Below are 23003 nucleotides of genomic sequence, written 5' to 3' on the forward strand. Positions count from 1 at the left end.
TTTTATTTTGCATCCCATGCCTGAGGAGACATATCCATAAATAAGTTGATAAGGTTTATAAGAGGTTATTGCCTATGTTCTCTTCTAGGAGGTAGTGTTTCAGGTCTAACATGTTGGGTTTAAATCAATTTAAATCAAATTTGAGTTTATGTTTGTATATGGTTTAAGATATTTGTCTAATTTCATTTCTCTGTGTGTGGCTGTCCAGTTTTCCTGGCACCATTTATTGAAGATACAGTCTTTTTCTCCCTCTTGTATATCCTTGCCTCATTTTTCATAGGAGAGCTGATCATAGGAGCTTGGGTTTATTTCTGGGCTGTCTGTTCTGTTCCACTGTACGTCTGTGTTTTGTACTAGTACCATACTGTTCTGCTTATTATAGCTTTGTAATACAGTTTGAAACCTCCCATTTTGGCACATCCAGCTTCATTTTTTTTTTTTTCCCTCTCAAGATAGTTTTGGCTATTCAGGATCTCTTGTGATTCCATACAAATTTTAAAGTTATCTGTTATGGTTCAAGGGAAAATCCTATTTGTGTTTTAACAGGAATACCTCTGAATCTGTGGGTTGCTTTGAGTAGTATGGACAATCAAACAATACTGCTAGTTGTAATCTATGAGCATGATATGTCTTTCCATTTGTGTTGTCTTCTGTTTTTTCTATGAGCATTTTGTTGTTGTTGTTGTTCTGTTTAGTTTTAGTTTTTGGAGTATGGGTCTTTTACCTCTTTGGCATTAAGAGTTTTTTTAGGGATGGAAGTTGAAGTTTGTCAAATGTTTTTTAGATGTCTTTTGAGACAGTAGGATTTTTTAATCCTTTAGTTTCTTTCTTTTTTTAAAAGATTCTTATTTATTTGACAGATCACAAGTAGGCAGAAAGGCAGGCAGAGAGAGAGAGAGGAGGAGGAGGCAGGCTCCCAGATGAGCAGAGAACCCAATGCGGGGCTCGATCCCAGGATCCTGGGATCATGGCCTGAGCCGAAGGCAGAGGCTTTAACCCACTGAGCCACCCAGGCACCCAGCCACCCACCCTTTAGTTTCTTAATGAGGTATTTCACAATGATTGGTTTGTGAACATTGAATATGGTTGCATTACAGAATGAATCCCACTTGATCTTGGTTGGGGAATGATCTTTTAAATGTAATGCTGAATGCAGTTTGCTGATAATTTCTTAAGAATTTTGGCATCTGTGTTTATTAGGTATTTTGGGCTGTAGGGTTTTTTTTTTTTTTTTTTAAATTGTAGAGTCTTTGGTTTTGGTATTAGGATAATTCAGGACATGTAGAATGTATGTGGTGCTTTCCTTCCTCTTACATTTTGGAATAGTTTGAGAAGGATGTTTTAAGTCGTCTTTACATGTTCGATAGAAATCGCATGTAAAGTCATCTGCTCCGGGGTTTTGGTATGTTGAGAGGTTTTTTTTCTTGTTTTGTTTTGTTTTATTCGATTTCTTTACTAGTATTTGGTCTGGTAAGATGTTTTATTTCTCCTGATTGAGTTTTGGAAGGTTGTATGTATCTAGGAATTTATCCATTTCTTTCTAGGTTGTCCTATTTGTTGGCATACATTTTTTCATTGCAGTCTCGTACAATCCTTTGTTTCCTGTGGTGGTAGTTATTCCTTTTCTGATAATATTTATTTGGGTTTTTCTTCCTTCCTTCCCTCCCCCCATCCTTTCTTCCCTTCCTTCCTTAAGTGAATATGGCTAAAGGTTTATCAATTTTTTCACAGAACCAGCTCTTGATTTCATTGATCTTATCTATTGATTTTTTTAGTCTCTAATCATTTATTTCAGAAATTTATTGTTGCCTTCTTCCTGCTAGCTTTGGGCTTGGTTTGTTCTTAGTTCTTTTAGTTCTTTAGTGGAGAAAAATTTGATATTTTTCTTCTTTCTTGAGATAGCCCTGTAGTACTTTAAATTTCCCTCTTAGACCTGTTTTTGCTGCATCCCAAAGATTTTGGACTTGTTGGGTTTTCATTTTCATTTGACTCCATGTGTTTATTGCCTCTTTGACTTCTTTATTAACCTATTGGTTATTCAGTGCACATGGTTTAGTCATTTTTTTCCCCATTTTTTTCCCCTTACAGTTGATTTTATTTTCATACAGGTGTGGTCTAAAAACATGTTTGATAGGATTTTAACCTCCTTAAATTTATTGAGTTGTTACGTGACATAACATAGGAGTTCTAGACAGTGTTCATATGCACTTGAAAATAATGTGTATTCTTTTGTTCTTGGTTAAAGTGTTTTGTAGTCATCTAAATCTGTCTGGTCTAATGTGTTATTCAAAGCCACTGTTGCCTTATTGGCTCTCCGCCTCGGTGACCTATCTATTGATATAGATTGGGTATTAAAGACCTGTACTAGCATTGTATACTGTCAGTCTCTTCCATTATTTCTGTTATCATTGCTTTATGTATTTGGGTGCTTCAGTGTTGAGAGCATAGATAACATTATTTTATCCTTTTGTTGGATTGATGTCTTTATCATTTTTTAAAGCTTTTTTGTCTTTTGTTTTAAATCCATTTTTTCTGATATATTGTTAGCTTCCCCCCCTTTCTTTTATTTGAAGGAAGTATCTTTTTCCATTCCTCCACTTTGTTTGTATGTGTCATTATGTCTGAAGTCAGTCTCTTGTAGGTAGTGTATACATGGTCTTTTTTTTTCTTTTTAAATTCATTCTGTCAGTTTGACTTTTGATTGGAGCATTTAGATTATATACATTTAAAGTAATTGTGAGAGGCATCTAGTTATTGCCATTTTGTTAATTTTCTTCTGGTGGTTTGGGTAGTTCTCTGTTCCTTACTCTTTCCTTGTGGCTAATGATTTTGCTTGGTTTCATGCTGGATTTTTTCATTTTTAATTTTTGTGTATCCCTTACAGGCTTTTCATTTACAGTTAACATGAGGTTTATATATAACATTCTGTCTTTATAGCTGTCTATGTTAGGTTGATAGTAGCTTAAGTTTGAACACATTCTTATAAACTTAATTTTTACTCCCCATAACTAATTTTTTAGATAAAATTTATTTTAGTAGTTTTAGGGGTTTTTTTCCTTAACCTTCATGTTAGTTCTATAAGTGATTCCTCTACTACATTTACTATGTGTTTGCTTTTACTCATGAATTTTTTTCTTTTCATTGCTTTCTTATGTATAATTATGATCTTTGCTTTTCCGCTTAAATAGATTGCTTTATTTCTTTTAGGTCAGTTTAGTGCTGATAATCTCCTTTAACGGTTTCTGGGAACCTTTATTTCTCTTTAAATTCTGAATGATGATCTTGCCAGATAGAGTACTCTTGGTTGTAGGTTTCTTCCTTTCATCACTTTGAATATAACCAGTCACTCACTTCTAGCCTGCAAAGTTTCTGCTGAAAATCAGCAGATAGCTTTACAGATACCCCATTAAAAAAAAATTGTTTAAATTCCAGTTAATTCATATAGACTCTGTAATATTATTTTCACGTGTTCACTATAGTGATTCATCACTGGGTGATACATCACCCAGTTTTCATTGTAACAAGTGCACTCTTTTTTGTTTTCTTTTTTTAAAGGAAGGGAGAGGGTAAGGGAGGCACAGAGGGAGAGGAAAAAAAAAATAGAATTTTAGGCAGGCTATATGCCCAGAGCAGAGCGCAGCTTGGTGCTCTATCCCACAACCCTGAGATCATGACCTCAGCTGAAAACCAGTCAGATCTTTAACCAAATGAGCCACAAGAAGTGCAGTCCTTTCTATTACCTATTTAATCTATCTCCCTATCCACCTACTTTCTGGTAACCACCAGTTTGTTTTCTACAGTCAAGATTTTGTTCCTTGGTTTTCCTTTCTACTTTTCTCCCCTTCGCTCATTTGTTTTGTTTCTTAAATTCCACGTATGATTGAAATCCTATTGTATTTGTCTTTCTCTGGCTGATTTATTTTACATAGCAAAATACTCTCTAGCTCATCCAGGTCAGTGCAAATGGCAAAATTTCTCTCTCTCTCTCACTCTCTGGGTGTTTTTTTTTTTTTTTGGGGGGGGTCAAATAATAATCATATATATCACATCTTCTTTACCCATTCAGCAGGCAATGGACACTTATACTATTTTGATAATTTGGCTATTGTCTATAGTGCTGCTATAAACATCGGGGTGCATGTATTTTTTTGAAATAGTATTTTTGTATTCGTTGGATAAATACCTAGTATTGTACTTGCTGGATCACAGGGTAGCTCTATTTTTAAATTTCTGAGGGATAGCCATATTGTTTTCCATACTGTTTGCCTTCTCCATTTATTTTTAATCATTGACATTTTAATTATGTGCTCTGGTGTGGACATTCTTAGGTTCATCTTGATTGGAATTCTCTGTGCTTCCTATACATAAATATTTGTTTCCTTCCCCAGGTAACATTTTCAGCTACTCTATCTTCAGATAATGTTTCTGTATTTTTCTGTCTTCTCCTTCCTGGACCCCTATATTGTTTGCCTGTTTGATGTTGTCCAAGATCTCCCTTAACCTGTCCACATTTTTGCAGTTCTATTTTCTTTTTGCTGTTTCACTTGAATGCTTTCCATTACCCTGTCTTCCAGATTGCTGATCTGTCCTTCTGCATCTGCTACTCTACTGTTGACTGCCTGCAGTGTACTTTTCATTTTAGGTATCGTATTATTCAAATCTGATTGGTTCTTTTTTATATTTTCTCTGTTAAAGTTCTCATCCTGAGTTCATTCATTTCTCTCTTCAGTCAGCTTAACTTCTTTATGACCATTACTTTGAGCTCTTTATCAGGTAGATTGCTTATTTCCATTTCCTTTCATTTTTTTTTCTGAGGTTTTGTCTTATTTTGTTGGGACATGTTCCTGCCTACTCATTTTACTCAACATTCTGTGTTTGTTTCTGTGGATAAGGGGAACAACTAGTTACTTTCCCAAACCTGAAGTAATGGCCTTGTGTATGATCATTCTCTATGGAGACTCTGTGTGTCTTATAACTTTGGCTTACTGGCTGGTGCTGTGCCTGGTGGAGAGGGGTTCGTGGCTGTTCATACATGTGGGATGGCTGAAGATGGAGTGGGTGTGGGTCAGGGTGACCCTGGGACTCTGCAAGGAATGTGCCCTGGCAGGAATGCTGATGCTGAAGTGGGTACCAGCTGGGGTGACTTGGGGCACACTGCATACAGTTGGTCTGGTAAATAACTGGAGCTGATGCAGGCACAGGCCAGAGATTTTCAGGTCACTGTGTTGGGGAGGGGGGGCATCCTGATGTGGTAGGTGGACCTGAAGCAATTGCCAGCCAGGCTTTCCCAGCTGTTTTGTGTGGGGAGGGGGACTGGGAAATTGAGGTGATGTGATCCTGGGGTATTCTGGGGTCATTTGCACTTGTGTCACCTTTCCCAGATGGCTGGAGTTATAGTGAGTCCTGACCAGTATTGTCCCACATACAGTGCACTAGGTCCACCTTGGTTGGACGGCATGTCCTGGTGTGCACTAGGGTCCTGGGGCTTACATAAGTGGTAAGCTGGGTGGGGCACTCAGACTCTGCTCCTGTTCATGCTATCAAGTTGGAGTGGGGAATGTAATTGTGACATTCACCTGTCCCTCTGACCCAGAGAAAGTTTCAATGGGTCCCTCACGGGATTTTTTGGAGTTCTGAGGCTGGATCCTTTTTATTCTTATTGCTCTTTTTTAAATTTTATTTTATTTTATTTTTTTTAATTAATTTTTTATTTTTTATAAACATATATTTTTATCCCCAGGGGTACAGGTCTGTGAATCACCAGGTTTACACACTTCACAGCACTCACCAAAGCACATACCCTCCCCAATGTCCATAATCCCACCCCCTTCTCCCAAACCCCCTCCCCCCAGCAACCCTCAGTTTGTTTTGTGAGATTAAGATTCTTATTGCTCTTTTAAACCGCAGTTTTTCTTCCCTGTGCCCCACATCATCTGGAGCTGGTGTGTAATAGAGCTCAGGCCTTGCAGAGGTTGCAGGCCAGCTAGGATGCCTGTACCCTGCTCCTATTTCCATGAACAACATAGAGGACAACATGAACCATGGTTACTCACCAGTCCCTCCCATAAGGGGAGCTGCAGCAATTCCCCCATTGTTCAGCAGAGTTCTAAGCCTGGTTCCTGTGTACTTTGGTTGCCCTTCTTAACTGTGACTTTTTTTCCTGGCCCCAAAGCAGATGAATATCCTTATGGTCCCTCAGTGATATCTCTCCCCTCTATAATTGCAGCATCAGGGGTAGGGATTTTGTTCACTACCATGTTTTTGTCTCTCTTGCCATTCTCTGTCTGGTCTCTGTCTTTAGTTGTACAGAAGCTCTTTGGTCAGCCCTCAGTTCTTTAGGAGGAATTGCTTCACTTCCTGCACCAGATAGGTGCAGATTTGGTATATCCACGGAAGAGGTTAGTTCAGGTCTTCCTATGTCACCGTCATGGACCAGAATTCTACCATATGCCTTTTAATTGAGGAATTGAGTCCATTCATTTTAAAGTAATTACTACTGATTGGTATGTTCTTACTGCTATTTGACTAACTGCTGGTTATAGTTCATCTATTGCTGTCTTCTTTCTAGCTCTCTATTGTAATTTGATGGTTTTCTGTAGTGATGTGCTTAGATTCCTTTATTTTTTTGTGTGGTTACTGTAGGTTTTCGCTTCATGATTACCATGAAGCTTTAATAGTGACCTATATTTATAATTGTCTATTTTAAGTCATAACTTAAGTTTGAATGCACAGAATGTTTGCCATTGTTAATCTTACCTTTTATATTTACTTTTTATGCCACATTTTACATTTTTTAAATGTATATCTCTTACTTATTCTTATACAGTTACTTTTTGTTTTATAACCTCCATACTAACCTTATAAATGATTAATCTACCAACTTTATAAAATTTAAATATTTTAATTTTACTACATACTTATATTTACCAGTAGGATTTACACTTTAATATGTTCTCCTGTTATTAATTAGCACTCTTTATTTTCAGCTTGAGGAAGTGTCTTTAATGTTTCTTGTAAGAAGGTTTAGTGGTAGTCTACTTCAGATTTTGTTTGGAAAACTCTCTCCTTCCTTCCATTCTGAATGATAACTGCTGTGTAGAGTTTATATTGTTTGGCTTCAGCACATTGGATATATCATGCCTCGCTCTTGTGGTCCTAAGAGTTTTTGCTAAAAAATCTGCTGCTTATACGTAAGAATTGGCTTTTTCTCTTTGTGCTTTTAAGATGCTCCTCTTGTCTTTAACTTTTGCCATTTTAATTATATGTCTTGCTGTGGTTCTCTTTGGGTTTGTTTTATTTGGAACTCTTGGGGATTTTGGATTTGGATGTCTGTTTTCTTCTTGAGGTTAGGTGAATTTTTACTTCTTATTTGTTCAAATACGCTTCCTGTCCCTTCCTTCTTCTAGGATCCCCATAATGGAAAAAAAAAAAAAATATATATATATATATATATATATATATATATATATATAGTTACAGCCCTGTGGGACCCACAGGGTTCCATAAGGGTCCCACAGGGCAATCTCAGGGAGATTGCAGTGAGGTGGAGTAGTAGAGGGGAGAGTGCCAAGATGGTGCCCACTGGCTTAAGTCCCCAGAGAAGACCCAGAAGGCCACTTGATGTGTGCTAAATTAGATGCCTGCCCTTCAGCATGATGTTGTAATTAAATAATCCTCTTTCCACAAAGTCTGGGTCGCTCTCAGTTGATTGCCTTTGTGCTGGTGCCCTTTAAGAGCAGTTTGTTAGTTTACTATAAACTTGTTAAGTCTGGTGAACTAGAGTTCCTTTGGTTTTTGAAGCTAGATAGTTTGTGGGCTCATCTTCCAGGTGCAGGCCTTAAAGATGGGGGTGACTGATAGGGGTTCAAGCCCTTCGCTCCATCGGGAAAAGCTCTTGGTTTTGAGTCCCTCCTGATTAGGGGTTCACCTTGCCCAGGGCAGGGTTTATGGCAAAATCATCCTCTCCTGTACACTTTGACCTGTGTCGGTGCCCCCCCCCACCACTTTTATCCAATGTTTAGGTGTTGTTCAACTAGGTTTTAGGGGCTTTTTTCAGAGGATGATGTTCCTATATAGCTGTAGGTTTAGTGTATCTGTGAGATAAGGCGAGTTCCAGACCTTGCATTATCTCTTTCTTGCACAAGAGCCCATACTTTCTCTTTTAGTTAATGACACTAACACCTACCTAATAAGCTGAGCCAGAAACCACAGCATCACCCTTGATTTCTAGTTGTCACCCCATTAGAACCTTCCTGGTTACCGTTACCTACCTACTTTTTAAACAGAACAGTCATGTTTCCCCCACTCTTCCACCGTATGAAGCCATATTTAATTGAGGCATGTAAGTGTAGATAATTATAATGCCTTTCTAGAACTTGTTCTGTTTGCACTATTGTCTCCTAGTAGTCCATTTCGCATATTGCCATTTGAAGGATTCTTCACAACTCAAATCTGATGGAACTAATTTCTTGTTTCGAGACTTTTTCATAGCTGGAGGATGAAGTCCAGACTTGGAAAGCATGTCAGACAGGTGTCAATGATCTCAGCCTTGGGCTCATTCTCCTTTTCTTCCACCCCGTGATCACTTCTGTGAATGGCTTTGGTGTATGTGTACACTATGCTTTGAGATACCTCCCTCATTTGCATTTGCTGCTCCCTCTGTTAGGAACAATCTTCCCCTCTGCCCCTACTAACTCCTGTATATTTTAGCTCAAAACTCATTTCATTGAGTAGGCCTTCTAAGAACATTCCAGTTTCCTTGCCTCCATTCTGGATTAAATGTCCCCCTTTTGTGCTTTCACTGCATACCTTCTATTGGCACTTAACAAATTGTTCTCTAATTGTTACCTAAGATATCATTTTGAAACATTAATTCAGATTTTTTCCCCAATACCTGCCTTCCTTATGTTGTCTTCACCCTTTGAGGGGAAGAAAGGTAATCAGTAAAATTGTTTTAAGGGATAGACAAAACATGAAAAAATGGAGAATACAGTTTTTAGTTGAAACTGTCTGAAGCTTAGAATTCATAAGCAAGAAAGTCCAGTGTTAAAGGACTGTGGACATAAATAGATCAGGAAGAAAAGTTGGGAAGCTAAGACTACCTCTCCACTAGACTAATGAGTCTTTGGATATCGTGGTTGTGGGGTGAAGTAAGATATCCAAAGAGTGACTGTTGTAAAGGAAGTATCCAACGACCAGAGCCTATTATGAGACCTTTTCTTTAGAATATGTTTTTTCTGAGTCCTATAGGAAGCCTATCACCTTCCAAGAGTAACAGGTATATTCTTCTCATGCCTACCTTGTTGATGCCATTGACAAAGAGTCACACAGAAGCTTCATTTTTTTAAATTAATTCAAACTCAGCAGTTATTACTAAGGTAGTAAGGTGAAAGTAGAGGGAATTTCTGCTAAAACCTTTTGGAACTGGTTTGTCCCCATTAACCTCATAATCACCAGGAAGCATGTATAATCCTCTTGAAATCTTCAGTGGCAAGAATTTTACCTCTTTATCTGGGGAGCAGAGGACTATTATCTAAAAAATGTATTTCAAACATTTTAAGGAAGACGGTTTTTGATGAGACCTCTTAAAATGATTTTTTTTAAAAAAGAGATTCTGTTTATTTTAGAGAATGTGCATCAGTAGGGGGTGGGGAGGAGCGGAGGGAGGAGGAGAGAATCTCAGGCAGACTCCACACTGACACAGAGCCCAACAGAGGCTCAGTCTTATGATGCTGAGATCATGAGCTGAGCCAAAACCAAGAGTCGGATGTTCAACTGACTGAGCCACACAGGGGCCCCCAAATGAAACAGATTCCTAATGTTCAGTTGTTAGATGCACATATTAGGGAATATTACATTAATTAATTGTTGGTAATTCATATTAACTTATAAATTTCCTTTTATTACAACTATATGAGTTCACGGAGGGTCAAAGAATACGTCTTACATATGAATGTTGACAATAACTGGAAACCTTTGGATTTTGTTTTGTTTTGTTTTGTTTTCCTTGATTTGTATGCTGTCAGTTTTGTGTACCCAGGTAGGTGAGATTGCTATCACTGAGTTTGGTTTAGGAAGGTATTTTGACCCATGTGGACCCACGTGAGTATTCCTGTGACTTCACTTGGCTTCTACTTACCCAAGAGTCTGGAAATGGCCCCGGGAACACATTTAGAAGAAAATATCCAGAAAGAGAGTTAATAGCACAGTTAGATCACTAAGAGATCTTGAATTACTAGATCTACTGTGCTGCAAATAGATTGATGGCAGGATGCTTCAGCATGCCCCAAGGTCCAAGACCAAGATGCTGTACAGCATCTGAAGCATTACTATACCACGCGCCACACATTAAACAGACCCACACTATTTACACATCCCATACACATGGTGTTCCTAGACTGTGCTAGTAGGATACCCATATGATCACTGGACCCTGAACTCCAGATGCAGGGTAAATAGTGACCATGTAGAAAAGGTGACTTGAATACGCTGATAGCTACTCTTGGTTCTACAACCAAGAGTTTTAGGACTCTGGAATGTAGTCATTCATGTACTAAACAGTACTTACCTTCAAAGATTACATATATTAGAATTAACTCCAATGCCTAAATCCAAATCCACATTAGAAAACCATAGGCTAAAATAAAAATGTGTTGGCATTCTTCAGTTCAAGCTCATCATTGTCCCTAGGATTAGAGGAGAGGAAGGTAACGAGAAATGGAAACAGGCATCCTAGGACCATAATAACAATTGAAAGGAAATGGAAAAATTCATCAGACTAAGGCTGAGAAATTCATGAATATAGTCGTCTCTTAGATATTTATTGTAATCTCCAAAAAATAAAACCAGAGTAAAGCCAAAGAACAAAAACCACTTTCTATATAGAATTCACATATAAACTTAATACCTAATAGAGCACATACTGTTTTTACACAATTAATTTCAATAAAGAAAACTTCACAATGTGAATACTTTGTAGCTTTAAACCCAGACAAGAGCTCCTGTGGAAACATAAAGAGTCACAATATTTGCTGTGCAGCTGTTAGTTTTCAACTACATGTCACAATCACTATATGAAAACACTAAGCTGTTACTCAAGAGTTTCTAAAGAAGAGCTCCCCTGTAGAGTCACTGAGGAGCCAGAAAGTGCCTGGTTACAAAGGCAGGTCTTCACCTGTGCATTTCCCAATACCCTTGATGGGAAACATGGAACTCCAGGAAAATCTCTGGACATACATCTTTCCGGTTGGCATTGGATTACGCAATGTTTCGTGGTTTGGTGCATGGGCAAGATGTCTAAATCAGCTGTTCTAATGTGACTTTAAAGCCAGTTGTGTTCTGTTGTGCAGTCTGGGGCTGCTCAACAGAGGACTGTGTCAGTGTTGCAGCTTGTCTTCTTCATGAGGACAAAAGCCCGAGAGAGGTGTTGATAGGGCCAGCTGGGCTCTCTACCGAAAAACAAGGATCTTGAGCTGCCCCCACCGTCACCTTTTCATTCACAGGGAACATAAGGTGACCTTTCCCATTTATTGTCTGGCAAAATCTCATTATCAAATTTTTGCTCGGATCACATTCTTGAATGTTCCAGTTGTTGGAGGTCCCTCATTTTCTATGCTCCTATGTCCGTGCGTAATTTAGCATTTACATAATATCGTGGTATTTCCCCCCCGCCCCCGCTCATTCTTCAGTTTATTAGGGGTAGGAACCACAGCTCTTCCCTGTTTGATTCCCACAGCACTGAGCTCTTGGTATTCAGTAATGGTGATGACTGACTAAACATTTAAACACGCTCTTAAATTATTATTCTAATGTTGGCTACATGCTTACGTTTATCTTTTTTTTTTTTTTTAATTTGGCACAAAGTCATCCGTAATCTCCCTGCTTCTCCCACATTCACATGACTTTTTCAGTCAGTTTGAGAACTGAGTACAAATTTCATGCTATCATATTTAAAATAGGGCCACACATTACTGATGGTAGCCCAAAGCCATTTAATATGATTGGCACAGCCTCACCTGTCAGTTTCAGGCCACTGCTGTAGAAAGAGTGGAAGGCTTCTTATGATGTACAGATGGCCACAGTTATCTAAAACCAAGTGAACAAGTCATAACCTTTCTTCCTAATGGTATCATGATTTACTCTGCTAACTAAATGAAAAGGCAAAGCACAGTATTAAAATGAGTGCTTTACTTTTAAAGTTAAAATGGCAGATAGGAATTTAAGGTAGGTGACCCACTTCAAATTTCATATAAATAAACACTTAAAGAGTTTTTAGTAATCCAGCACCCAGGCCTATTTTTTTTTTTTTTAATTTTGCATCTCACTTAAGTCCTAGGACACCAATTACAAGATTAACCAAGGGGGTTTGAGGATGAGTTTAGGAGTTTCTGTCGAAATACCAAAGCAACTTAAGAATTCTGACTTTTGTTTCTCCTATATCACCAGTGTGGACAATTGAGAATTGAAAGTGAATATAACATTAACTACAACTTAAAAAGACATCAATATTTTAGAATCCCCAGGGTTGACAATGTTCACTTTGCAAACAAAATACAAGGCTGAACAACAAAATAAACACACAAATGCAAGAAGAAAAATTCTTAGAACACGTAATCAGCATTTCTGAGAAGAATAAATAAGACTTTACCTTATGTGCATATTTTTTCTTAGGTATCTAAATTAGCTTCTTTTAAGAGATTTCTGGATTTAAGAAAGGAATGCCTATATAAAATAAATGAACATCCATTCTGTCTTAAAAATAAAATCCACAATTCTAAAGCGCAAAATTGACATATATTTGCAGATACTAAGTGTTTGGTTTTATAGGAAAAAAATTACTTTTGAAATAGGCACGGAGGAGTTTCACATGACACCAATAAGGTATATTTACTGTATAAATTGCACCACTAGACAAATACAGCTACAAGAAATAATTTGAATAAGTTACACAGCCATCAAAGCATCTCACACATTCATTATAATTCACTCTTTCACGCTAGTTTATATACACTGAGTAAGTCATTAAATATTGCACTTATTGGCCCATGAACCCTCAATTATGAGGTGTTGAAAAATAGAAAACAAGTCTATTTTTATAACATATTTTCATGCAACATTTAAGACATTTCAGTTCCACAAACACCATTAAATAGTTGTACATTTGGACAGTCCAACGGTATCACATCACGTCTGACATCAACAATATAGTAACAGGAATTACAGGAAGTTTTCATTTAGCATACATCCTAGGGCTGATGAAACAATGCAGGGAAAACCATCCTACTGACACAGCAAACAATACCCAGTTTCACTTGTATGAGGAGCATGGAACCACTAGACAGGTGTATGTCACGCTCACATCCCTGAAAGGCTGGGTGCCTGTGTGGCTCATGTTCCATTTGTGCCCTTAAGAACAGCATTCGTGAACCTAAGCAATCCCTACCCCAAACGTGAATATGGAAATATGGCCAATAATAATAATAATAATAATAATAATAATAACCCACAGCCAACTCTCAGTTGTCCACTACGAAGGAAAGTACGAGCACAAGTGAATGAAAATACACAGGTAAACCACCAACCTCACTTCAGCAGAAACTGACTGGTGGAAACTCCACCAATAATGGTACTGATGGCAGGTAAATGGTGAAATTTTGAGTCTCATCTCCTGTTCTTAGTCCTGTCGTTCAGTGAGAGGAAACTGCTTTAAAAACTGTAATGAAAAATAGTATCAGGAAGTGGAAAAGAGAACCATAACTGGAAAGTTCAGTTTGTCTCCCAGCTAGGTGTTCTGAGAGAGGTTTCGAACTCTTTTTTTTTTTTTTTTTTGCCTAGAACATTAGCAAAATGCATTTTTCTCTATTTTTGATGAAAATTATGTGTGCAAACATACAAATCAGTGTAAAGTATCTATTTTGTAGATCTTTTTAAACAAAATGTTTTAGTTACAGTTGGCACACAGCAAAAGCTCCTTTTTCCCTGGTGCTGAGAAAGCACCATATATGAAAATTTCCCTTTATAAAAAGATGTGTGTGTGTGTGTGTGTGTGTGTGTGTGTGTAAAGGGACAACACCATGTAGGTGGCCCAAGTGTAAATATTTAAATCTACCAAAAGGAATTATTTGTTTGCTGGAGTATCAGGCATTTCTGTAAAGGTCTTCCAGACAAACTACATTTATTCATGAAATAGCAATAACAATAGGTACATATATTTTAGATAAATTCCCTGGACCTTGTTGCTGCCCTCTTAGGGGATACTGTATTTCCTGTATTTCTATAATCTGGAGCCCTGTAGGTACATTATAGGGAGAACAGGTTTTGTTTTGTTTCTGGTCATCATAAACTTTGTCTTTGATCCAATTTGTTCCAATTCCTTCCCGAATAAGAAACATGTTTATGTCTTTAAGGGGCTTTGGTCAAAAAATGACTTTAAATACAAAGCAGTCCAGAAAGCTGATCCTACTGGTTCAGCTCAGTGGAAGGACTTCCCCAACTTACTAGGAAACCATGCAAGTGTAGGTAGTCGACACAAATGGGCAAAATGAAACTGTGCCGTGGAGGTGGCATCTTCTGGTGGGGGGTGGGGGGGTGAAAAAGGCCACGAGGGTCAAGCGGCTCACATGCTACCCTGACCTAGCACACTGGGTGAGCATACACACAGAGGAACAGAAGGTTTGAGTTACCAGTCATGCAATGTCCCTAAGTTACAGAGAGAGGAACCTTCAGACAAAAGAAAGGCCACCTCCTAAGTATTCCTCACCAACAACACCTGGTTGAGCATTCCAACAGTAGATGCAAATGTTTAACACTTTTTGGTCTGGAAAGGGTTTTAGTCCTGACTACACGGTCAGATTTAGCTCACAGTTTTTCACCTGCAGCGGTTACCTCAGCCTTGAGAGAGCTTGGTAGAGTCTGGAGACATTTTAAATACAGTCTGACAAATGCTACCTGGTCAGCCTCAGGAGGCAGAGAACATCCTCCCTGTGCACTAAGATACACAGCAACCCGAGCCCATCATGATGAGCCTCTGGGAACACACTACCACACTTGGAAACTCAGGTCGCTTTATGGAAGTTCAGTTGATAATGGAATATTTTACTTTAAAAAATACATGAAAGTCTGCGTTCAGCATAGACATAGAATTAGTTCGAATTGGTCCCTGGAAAAGGAGTCATGTGCTCAACAAAAGGACTGGAACTCATCTGGATAAGAGTGAAGTAGGTGCAGTGTCCATACTCACTATGTATTTGGGTAGATAGGGGTTTTGGATTAGTTTGGTTATAATTTTTAGAATTTATGCTTCACATTTATCATAACCATGCGGCAGTTTTCTGCTATGACTGAAGGCATCACTAAAGGCATCATCGCTCACCTGAGAGATAACAATCTTAGCACTCAGTTACCAGGCAGCAAAGGGATACTGACTTGAAGTGAACCTCAGCGGGAACTCTTAGAATCTACTGACAGGTTCACCAAGGCAGTAGAAGTTGTTCTGGGAAGGGGAGAGGGAGGAGGAGAGGGAGGCAGCAATGAACTGAGCTACCGTTCAGAAGCAATTGTTCTTGGGTTCCTGAACCATGGGATGTGGCACTTAAACTGCCATCTTAGGACTTCAGAAAGGTCATGCACCTTCTACATCCATTCACATTCCCCAACACCAAATGCCCATCCACTCTGATGTTCGCTGAATACATGCAGAATTTTCCAGTCTAGGTTTTCAATTGCATGAAGAATGGAAAGGAAGGTACCAACACCAAAGCTCTTGGAAGTATTTGCTCAACAATCAGGGTTTGTCTCTAAAAAACTGCAGGGGTGAGGGTGGTGAGAAGGTGGGCAGCAGAGAAATTCATTCTTGAAAAATAATTGAATCATACAATAGAAGATGGGTGTTAAAGAGTGTACACATTTACACAAGCATGTACTTTAAGGTATCTTCATCTTTAAAATACAAATATAGTTAGGCCGTTGGTAAAAATGACTTGTGGTTATTTAGGCTATAGTGGGAGTTGGAGACAATGTAGGAGGTTAAGTGTGTATATGTGTGTGTGTTGGTGCAAAAAGGCTAAAAAAACCTTGCAGTTACATAGCTACAAGTTTTAATAGTTTGATGACAAGAAAACCACACTGTGGCTTTACCTCTTACAACAAAAATTTAACTTTAAAACTAAAATCTCTTCATGAAATGAGGAATAGAGAGTTTTCTCTTCCCACAAGCTTTATAGCAGGACTGTAGGTGTGCATTTACCTGAGCTCTGTGACAATCCATTCTGGAAACTTCTCAGTGAAATTCACACCAGCATGGGAGCTTTGGAACAGAGAATGAACTAGGAAGTTTCATCCACTTCCAATGAGGGCTGGAAAACGGAAAGTATCCAAAGTTCTTTGGCTTTGACACTTGCCCTCATGCTTCCCTGACTGGAATTAAAGTAGTTCAGCGTAGGCATGCCTGACACCTACATGTGACATAGGCTTCTGACTTCGTTTTTTGGTTGTAGAGCCAATTAATGTCATTAATGTCATTTGCAATGATCTCTTCAGGGAAGGGGTTTACACAAAAGTAAAACACACCTCTTGACCTTCCACTCTTCTCACCTTGATTTTGCTTGCCCCTATACAATACTCCATAGAGGAAGGGGCTTGTAAGAGCCCTCTGAACATCATACTTAAGTCCTTGACATCTGCATTATACATGGGAATGGGACTCAGAGGCGAGGAAACTTTTCTTGGCCTCATTGTTTCATACAAAATTAAACAAGTGAGTTTTAACAACTTTGACCTTGATCCTGCCCACATGTTGAGGTGGTTACAGAAATACTGTTTTTTCATGCAAATAGGCTTCTGTTGCAAACCGGTCTGCTTTGTTTGCCACCCTTGCTTTGTCCTGCCCTTCACTGAAAGTTCTGCGATTTTTGAAGTTCATTGGTCTATTAAAATGTAAAACATACTCAGGCCTGCCTTGCAGGATGCCAAAGTGGAGACTGATTACAAATGCATGGGTTTTAAGCTCAAGGTGAGAAATGACCTGGGTTTGTTGAAAACATCCCGCATGTACTCTTCTGTAAGTTTCATCTAACTTAGTAATAATGTATACAACCTAGTTCCTTGACTTGGAGATGGTTATTATCCCACAACACACTTACCTACCAGTAACCTTGCTCCAGAGACTTATACCCAAAACTTTCCCAGGAACTGTGTCTAGTTATGGAAAGAGGAAAAAAATTCTTGAACATAACCACCAATGCAGGGCAACAAGAAAAATCACCCTAATGAAACTGTCCTTCTAAATCCACCAGTCTGTGCCTGCTGCCTTCCTCAAGTCTAGTATACTGCACTGTTAAGGATGCCAGTTTCCTTCGGCAGCTCAATTAGAACAGCTGGTGAGATCTGGGGGCTTGTTATTCTCAGATGGTCTTAGAAAATCTGGGAGAAAAAAATGAGGGTATTCGAATGTTTTCTCCCCCTGTCCCCACTCAATTGCTTCTGGTGTCCTAAAGTGTTGGTTCAACTTTTCTTAACTCTAAAGAGTGTTCTCTCAGTAAGGTAAGCACCTGTAAAACTTACAGAATGCAGGTGGAGATGCTTTATAATTGGGAACAATGGGATTGAAAAAGACTACAGATAAAAATTCTTTTCCTCAACTTTAGAGCCATTGGGATTTTTAAAAATTAATCTATTGAGTAAAAGAAGTAAGGTGAGGGGTGAACAGAAGGCACTGGTTGTGGAAGCAAGCGTCTATCCCACAGGAAGAGGGGCTCTAACAAACTTCAAATTCATCTCTATTCCATGCTTGAGTGATGGTTCCAGAAAGCCGGTGGGGATGGTGTGTGTATAGTGGGAGGCAGTTACTAAGGAATGGGGAAAGTCAGTCCTTTGAGAAGTCTGCAGCCATTCCTACTCTTCTTGGCTTAAAGCCTTCTTACGTAATGCCTTGAGCTGATGCCTGTCATTCTGTCTGTCTGTCCTCAAATATTCCAAACATTGGGCAGAAATAGTGGCACCAAGAGCCCTGCATTAGGGTCACTGTTTATGTACATAACTAAATTAAGAAGGTGGATTAAACTGGAACTAGATTTAATCTCTAAGAAAATTTGCAAGGGTTTCAAATACAGTATTCCTATTTATTTATAGTCAGTGGTCTCCTTAGTTATTAGTAAGACTGAAAACCAGACACATTTCCTGAACAGTTAAACTGATGGGACCCATGATGGGCTCCTGAGATCTCCTCTTACCCGCACCCACCCACCCCCAGCCCCATACAAGCAATTCCTTGGTTATCATCCTTACAAGTGAATCGCAAATTTGAACCCGAGGCACGAAATTCAGTGGTAGTGAAATTACAGTCTGAGGTCCCAGCAGTAGCTTAATTTTGAGAAGAAATCTGAAACAAAAAGAGCCTACAAAGACGAGTAACAAATTACATGCAAATATCAGATGTTTATAGATGGATAGTCCTTACAAATTTGAGATCACATATTTGCCACATATTAACACGGGAAATCTTCCACGAATTGAATGCGTATGAGCCATTGACATCAAAGATTTCCCTCAAATAATTACTAGGCAGTAGAAATGAAGGTTAATCGACCATTTATAAACGCTGTTGGTTGGTGATGGGCCCCCTCCAGCTGCCTGTGTGTGTGTTGTGGGGGGGACATTAACAGCCACAGTTGGGCTGTGGCGGAGGAGGGCTTTCCTTGAGTCTTGTGTTCTGCTTGGCGGCAGTGATGGCCGGATCCGTCTCCAAACTCTCGGACATTTTGTCGCAGATGATATCCACAAGACGCTCAAATGTCTGCTTGACATTAATGTTATCCTTGGCACTTGTTTCAAAAAATTCAAACCCTGGAAGAAACAGGGAGAAAGACAGCTTGGTGATTTTACACTTCTGCTGAAAGTAAATGGGACTTGATGATGGTTTTTCCCTGGGGGCTGGGGCAGACAGAAGATGTGGACCCAAGATGCGATTTGAGCAAATGCTGTCTTCTTGCTACCAAGTCTTTTGTTCACAGCTAGAGTGACATTTGATTTTTCCCTGTCAATTTATTTATGAATTGAATGAACCACCACCACTACGTCTCTTCACAAAAACTTATTAGTAAAATCCTCCACCCTAAGTCTGTCTCTGCCCTCCTTTCCTCCAGCTCTGAGCCACCAGGAAGCTTCTTGCAATCTTTTTTAAGATATGTAATTGGGCGTATTTTCCTTATCCCTTCTCAGATTCGTCATAATTGTCCATGCGCATGTTTTCATTAACTTGAGGCTTAGAAGAATTCATCTGTATGTTCTGCTGCAAAAGGGACTGCGGACTGCTTCACCACACTCCCTGGTGACTCCTCCTGAGCCTGAGGCTCCACAGCAGATCCATGGTGAGCTTTTGGGAATGTTTCCGTACTGAACTGGACACAAGGTGGCACTAAAGAGTCTGTGGGTTAACCTTAAATGCGCTTCAACCTCTGTTTGGAAAATTGTGTGTCCTGTTAGGTGAACAGCTCTCTGTGGCTTTGTTGCATATTTTTCTGGGGCTTCTATTCTCTATTCTATGCTCTATCAGCAGCAGTGTTTTTACTGGCATCTGGAAAAAGACACCTGATATATATCAAAGGCGCTGCCAGAATTGTAAGAAGGTACCGAAGAGGTGGTCCCAGTTGCACACTTCTCCCCATCCCTGTACCTGGGCAGAAGCAGACTCAAGCTGCTGTTCTGGACACAGTCTGATCACTATTGTTTGCCTTCACATTCCACGGGCTCAGCTTGCCAGTTAGTTGCCATGACAACCTCCCAGTCCATTCAGGGGACTTTGATTTAGGATGTGCTGGGCAGGACACAAAAACGCTTTCCTAATCCATTCTGAATTTTACGCCCTATAAATCCTTCTGGTTACATCTGGTCCTATCTCAGAGGAGCCACATGGATTCAGAATGATTAAATCATGTGATTTCATCTCAGCTCTTGGGACCCAAGGGGGTTAAAAATAGACTCATATTTTACATTCATGTCTAAACCCTCTGATAACCCAGAAATACTTTGTTGGTCATCCTCAGTATTATTTAAAATTAGTAGTTCTCTGGAGTTAAAATTTCTAATTTAGTTATGACAGATGAGTGGTTAGAGGACTATATATGAGCTTGAATTCCGTTAGCTAGTGTGTATTCTATTTTTCCCTTGTGTTTTAACAATTGTAGGGTTGGAGTTAAAGGAGCATGAGTGGGACTGTAAAATTTCACTGGATAATTCAGAACCCCCTTTGGCTTGTAGTTTGCTTTCATTATAGCTCTGAAAAACTCTGGATTTCTTAGCAGAAAACACAAATATGATTCTCTTTCCTAATGTTTTTATAGTCTATAGAGCTCTGTCATTTGTCTTACAACAATTTGATCCAGATTTTGGAGAACTCAGCTGTGGATCTAAACAATATCCTTATTGCAAAGATGTTAGAACTACTTTTTCCAGTGCTAAGTGAAGGATTCTTTAAGTCCCAAGATACTAAAACCCTACTGCATTAGTTAAGACCCTGAATAAGACTTGAGAGAAAACATCCGCTAGCTGGGCCCAAAAGTTTCATGTCCAGATTCAATTCTCTCATCTCTTCTGCTAACACTTAGTTTTCTTCCTAGTGCTATTGGAGAAGGCACTGAACTTGAAGGTATCATAAAAGATTTGGCCATCGTGATGAAACCGTAACCCAGGTAAGTTTTGTCAGATGGGATTCCTTAAACCTGGGCTTTCGGACACACTTTGCTGCTGGTGTACAGCTTCCGGTCAGTAAAATTATCTCTATCCCAAGGGCCAGAGTGCTCTCAGGGGCTTATAAGAGTTTCGAATAGAAGAGGGTGCCACGGTATGGAAGCAAGATGGATTATCAGTTGGAAGATACGAAATCTAAGTCTACTACCAAGTCATGTTTTTAGTGTCCCGTTATTTATGACATGTGCCTTACTTCGTTTACAGAGAGAGCTATCACGAGGCTCAAATGAGAAAATGTTTGTACAGGTTCCCAGCAAACCAGATGCTGCTCTGATAATACTAGTAATAGTAAACACACACACAGTTGAATGGTTAGCATTTAACAGGTACTCTTCAAAGCCCTTAATATACTGTAACTCATTTTATCCAGGAGGTGGTGCTAGTACTGAAAAAATTCACTGGTTAGACAATGGAGGCACAAGATTGTCAAGTAGTTTAGTTCAAACATCTTTTTTGCTCAGCTGGCTTTGAGCTACTAAACTGGCTACTCCCTTGCTCTCCATATACCTACAGAAGTAAGCAGTTATTGGATTCCAGCTGAATTTTAAGTTCTACGCTAATTAAAACTGCACTATATATCATAAACTTTTATTATTTAAGTAATTAGAAAACAATTAAATAGATTTAATAATGACTGAGAAAAACACCTTTTCTTAATGATATCAAGGTGGCCATCAGGCCAGCTGCACTGGCAGATTGCCTCACCAAAGTGAATTTTTGGATTTCCCCAGTGTATCTAAGTCTTAAAAAAAAAAAAAAAAGCACATAACTAAATTAAGAAACACTGTATTGCTTAAAATTGTTAACCACCTGAACTTACAGTGAGTATTAATCTTTTTGCGACGTTGATGGATGCTGAGAAGTGGGGTGTCTGACAGTTTCTTAAGACAACAGTGAGGTCTGCATTATCAGTGGACTCTTCCGTTCTAGAACAATTTCTCTACAGCATGAGATGCTGTTTGAAAGCATTTTACCTGTAGCACTTTTTTGCACAATTGGAGTCCATGCTCTCAAGCCCTGTCACAGCTTTGTAAACACAGTTGGTTGAAATGACAATGGGCTTACAATATAACAACCTTAACAGTATCCTCAGTAGGAACAGATTTCACTTCAAACCCTTTTTTTGCTCATCCCTAAGAAGCAACTCCTCTTCAAGTTTGACCATGAGATTGCAAAATTTAGTCATATCTTGAGGTTCCTCTTCTAATCGTTGTTCTTTTGCTATTATACAAATCTCCATGGTTACTTCCTCCACTTTAGTCCTGAGCCCAAAGTCCTCCATGAGGAGTGTAATAAACTTCTTGCAAACTCCTCTTAAGGTTGATACTCTGTTCTGATCTCTTCCCCTGAATCACCAATGTTTTTAGTGGTATCTAAAATGCTGTATTCTTTTCAGAATGTTGTCAATTCCTGTGCCCAGATCCATTGGATGAATCACTATCTATGGAAAGTGTAACCTTCCAATGTAGAAGGCTTGAAAGTATCAGTGACTCCTTGATGGTGAGGAGACATGAAAACAACATTCATTTTGTGGCACATCTTCAACATAGTTCTTGGATGATTAGGTACATTGTCATAAGCAATACTGTACATAAGCAATAATGTCCTGAAAGGAAATTTTTTTTCTGAGCAGTAGCTCTCAACAGGGGCTTAAAATACTCCCTACACCATTTTGTGAGCAGATCTGCCATCATCGAGGTGGTGCTGTTCCTGGAGCATAGGCAAACTATACATAGTATAACTTTTAAGGCCCCTTAGACTTTTGAAATGGTAAATAAGCACTTTTCCATTATGAAGATGGCTTCTTCCCTTAAAGCCAGAAGCTAGCTGAAGTTGGTTTTTGACTTTTGATTCTGCAGCTTCATTCTCAATTGTGCTTTGGCCTAATGGAATGTTGTGGCTGGTTTGATCTTCCCTCCAGACCACTATAAGTTTTTCCCTATCAGCAATAAGCTGTTTGAATTTTCTTATCATCCGTGTATTCACTGGAGTAGCACTTTTAACTTCTGTCAAGATTTTGCATTCACAACTTGACTGTTTGATGCAAGAAGCCTATCTTTTGGTGTGTATCAGCAGGAAAGAAGACCTATTGCATGACTTCATTTGAGAGAAGGCCCCAAATGAGCTAGTTATTTACATCAAAGATCATGTTCACAGACAACTGTAACAAATACAATGAAAAAGTTTTAATGTTACACCAAGATCTGAGGAGATCAAATAGTTTTGGAAAAATGGTGCTCATAGAATGCTTGATACAGCAT

General features: G+C 39.0%; 1 protein-coding gene across 2 annotated transcripts in view; it reads right to left on the reverse strand.

Annotated features, from left to right (window-relative positions):
- Window positions 1-11848: 11848 nt before the first annotated feature.
- RAB3C (RAB3C, member RAS oncogene family) overlaps window positions 11849-23003 on the reverse strand; it is a 294453-nt gene continuing 283298 nt past the window's right edge. For both annotated transcript variants that reach the window (XM_032336182.1, XM_032336181.1), the window contains exon 5: window positions 11849-18840. In XM_032336182.1, coding sequence (XP_032192073.1) covers window positions 18653-18840 — 188 coding nt within the window. In that variant the 3' untranslated portion in view covers window positions 11849-18652. The remainder of the gene's footprint in view (window positions 18841-23003) is intronic.

The sequence above is a fragment of the Mustela erminea genome, chromosome 3 (genome assembly GCF_009829155.1).
Source record: "Mustela erminea isolate mMusErm1 chromosome 3, mMusErm1.Pri, whole genome shotgun sequence".
NCBI classification, from domain to species: domain Eukaryota; kingdom Metazoa; phylum Chordata; class Mammalia; order Carnivora; family Mustelidae; genus Mustela; species Mustela erminea.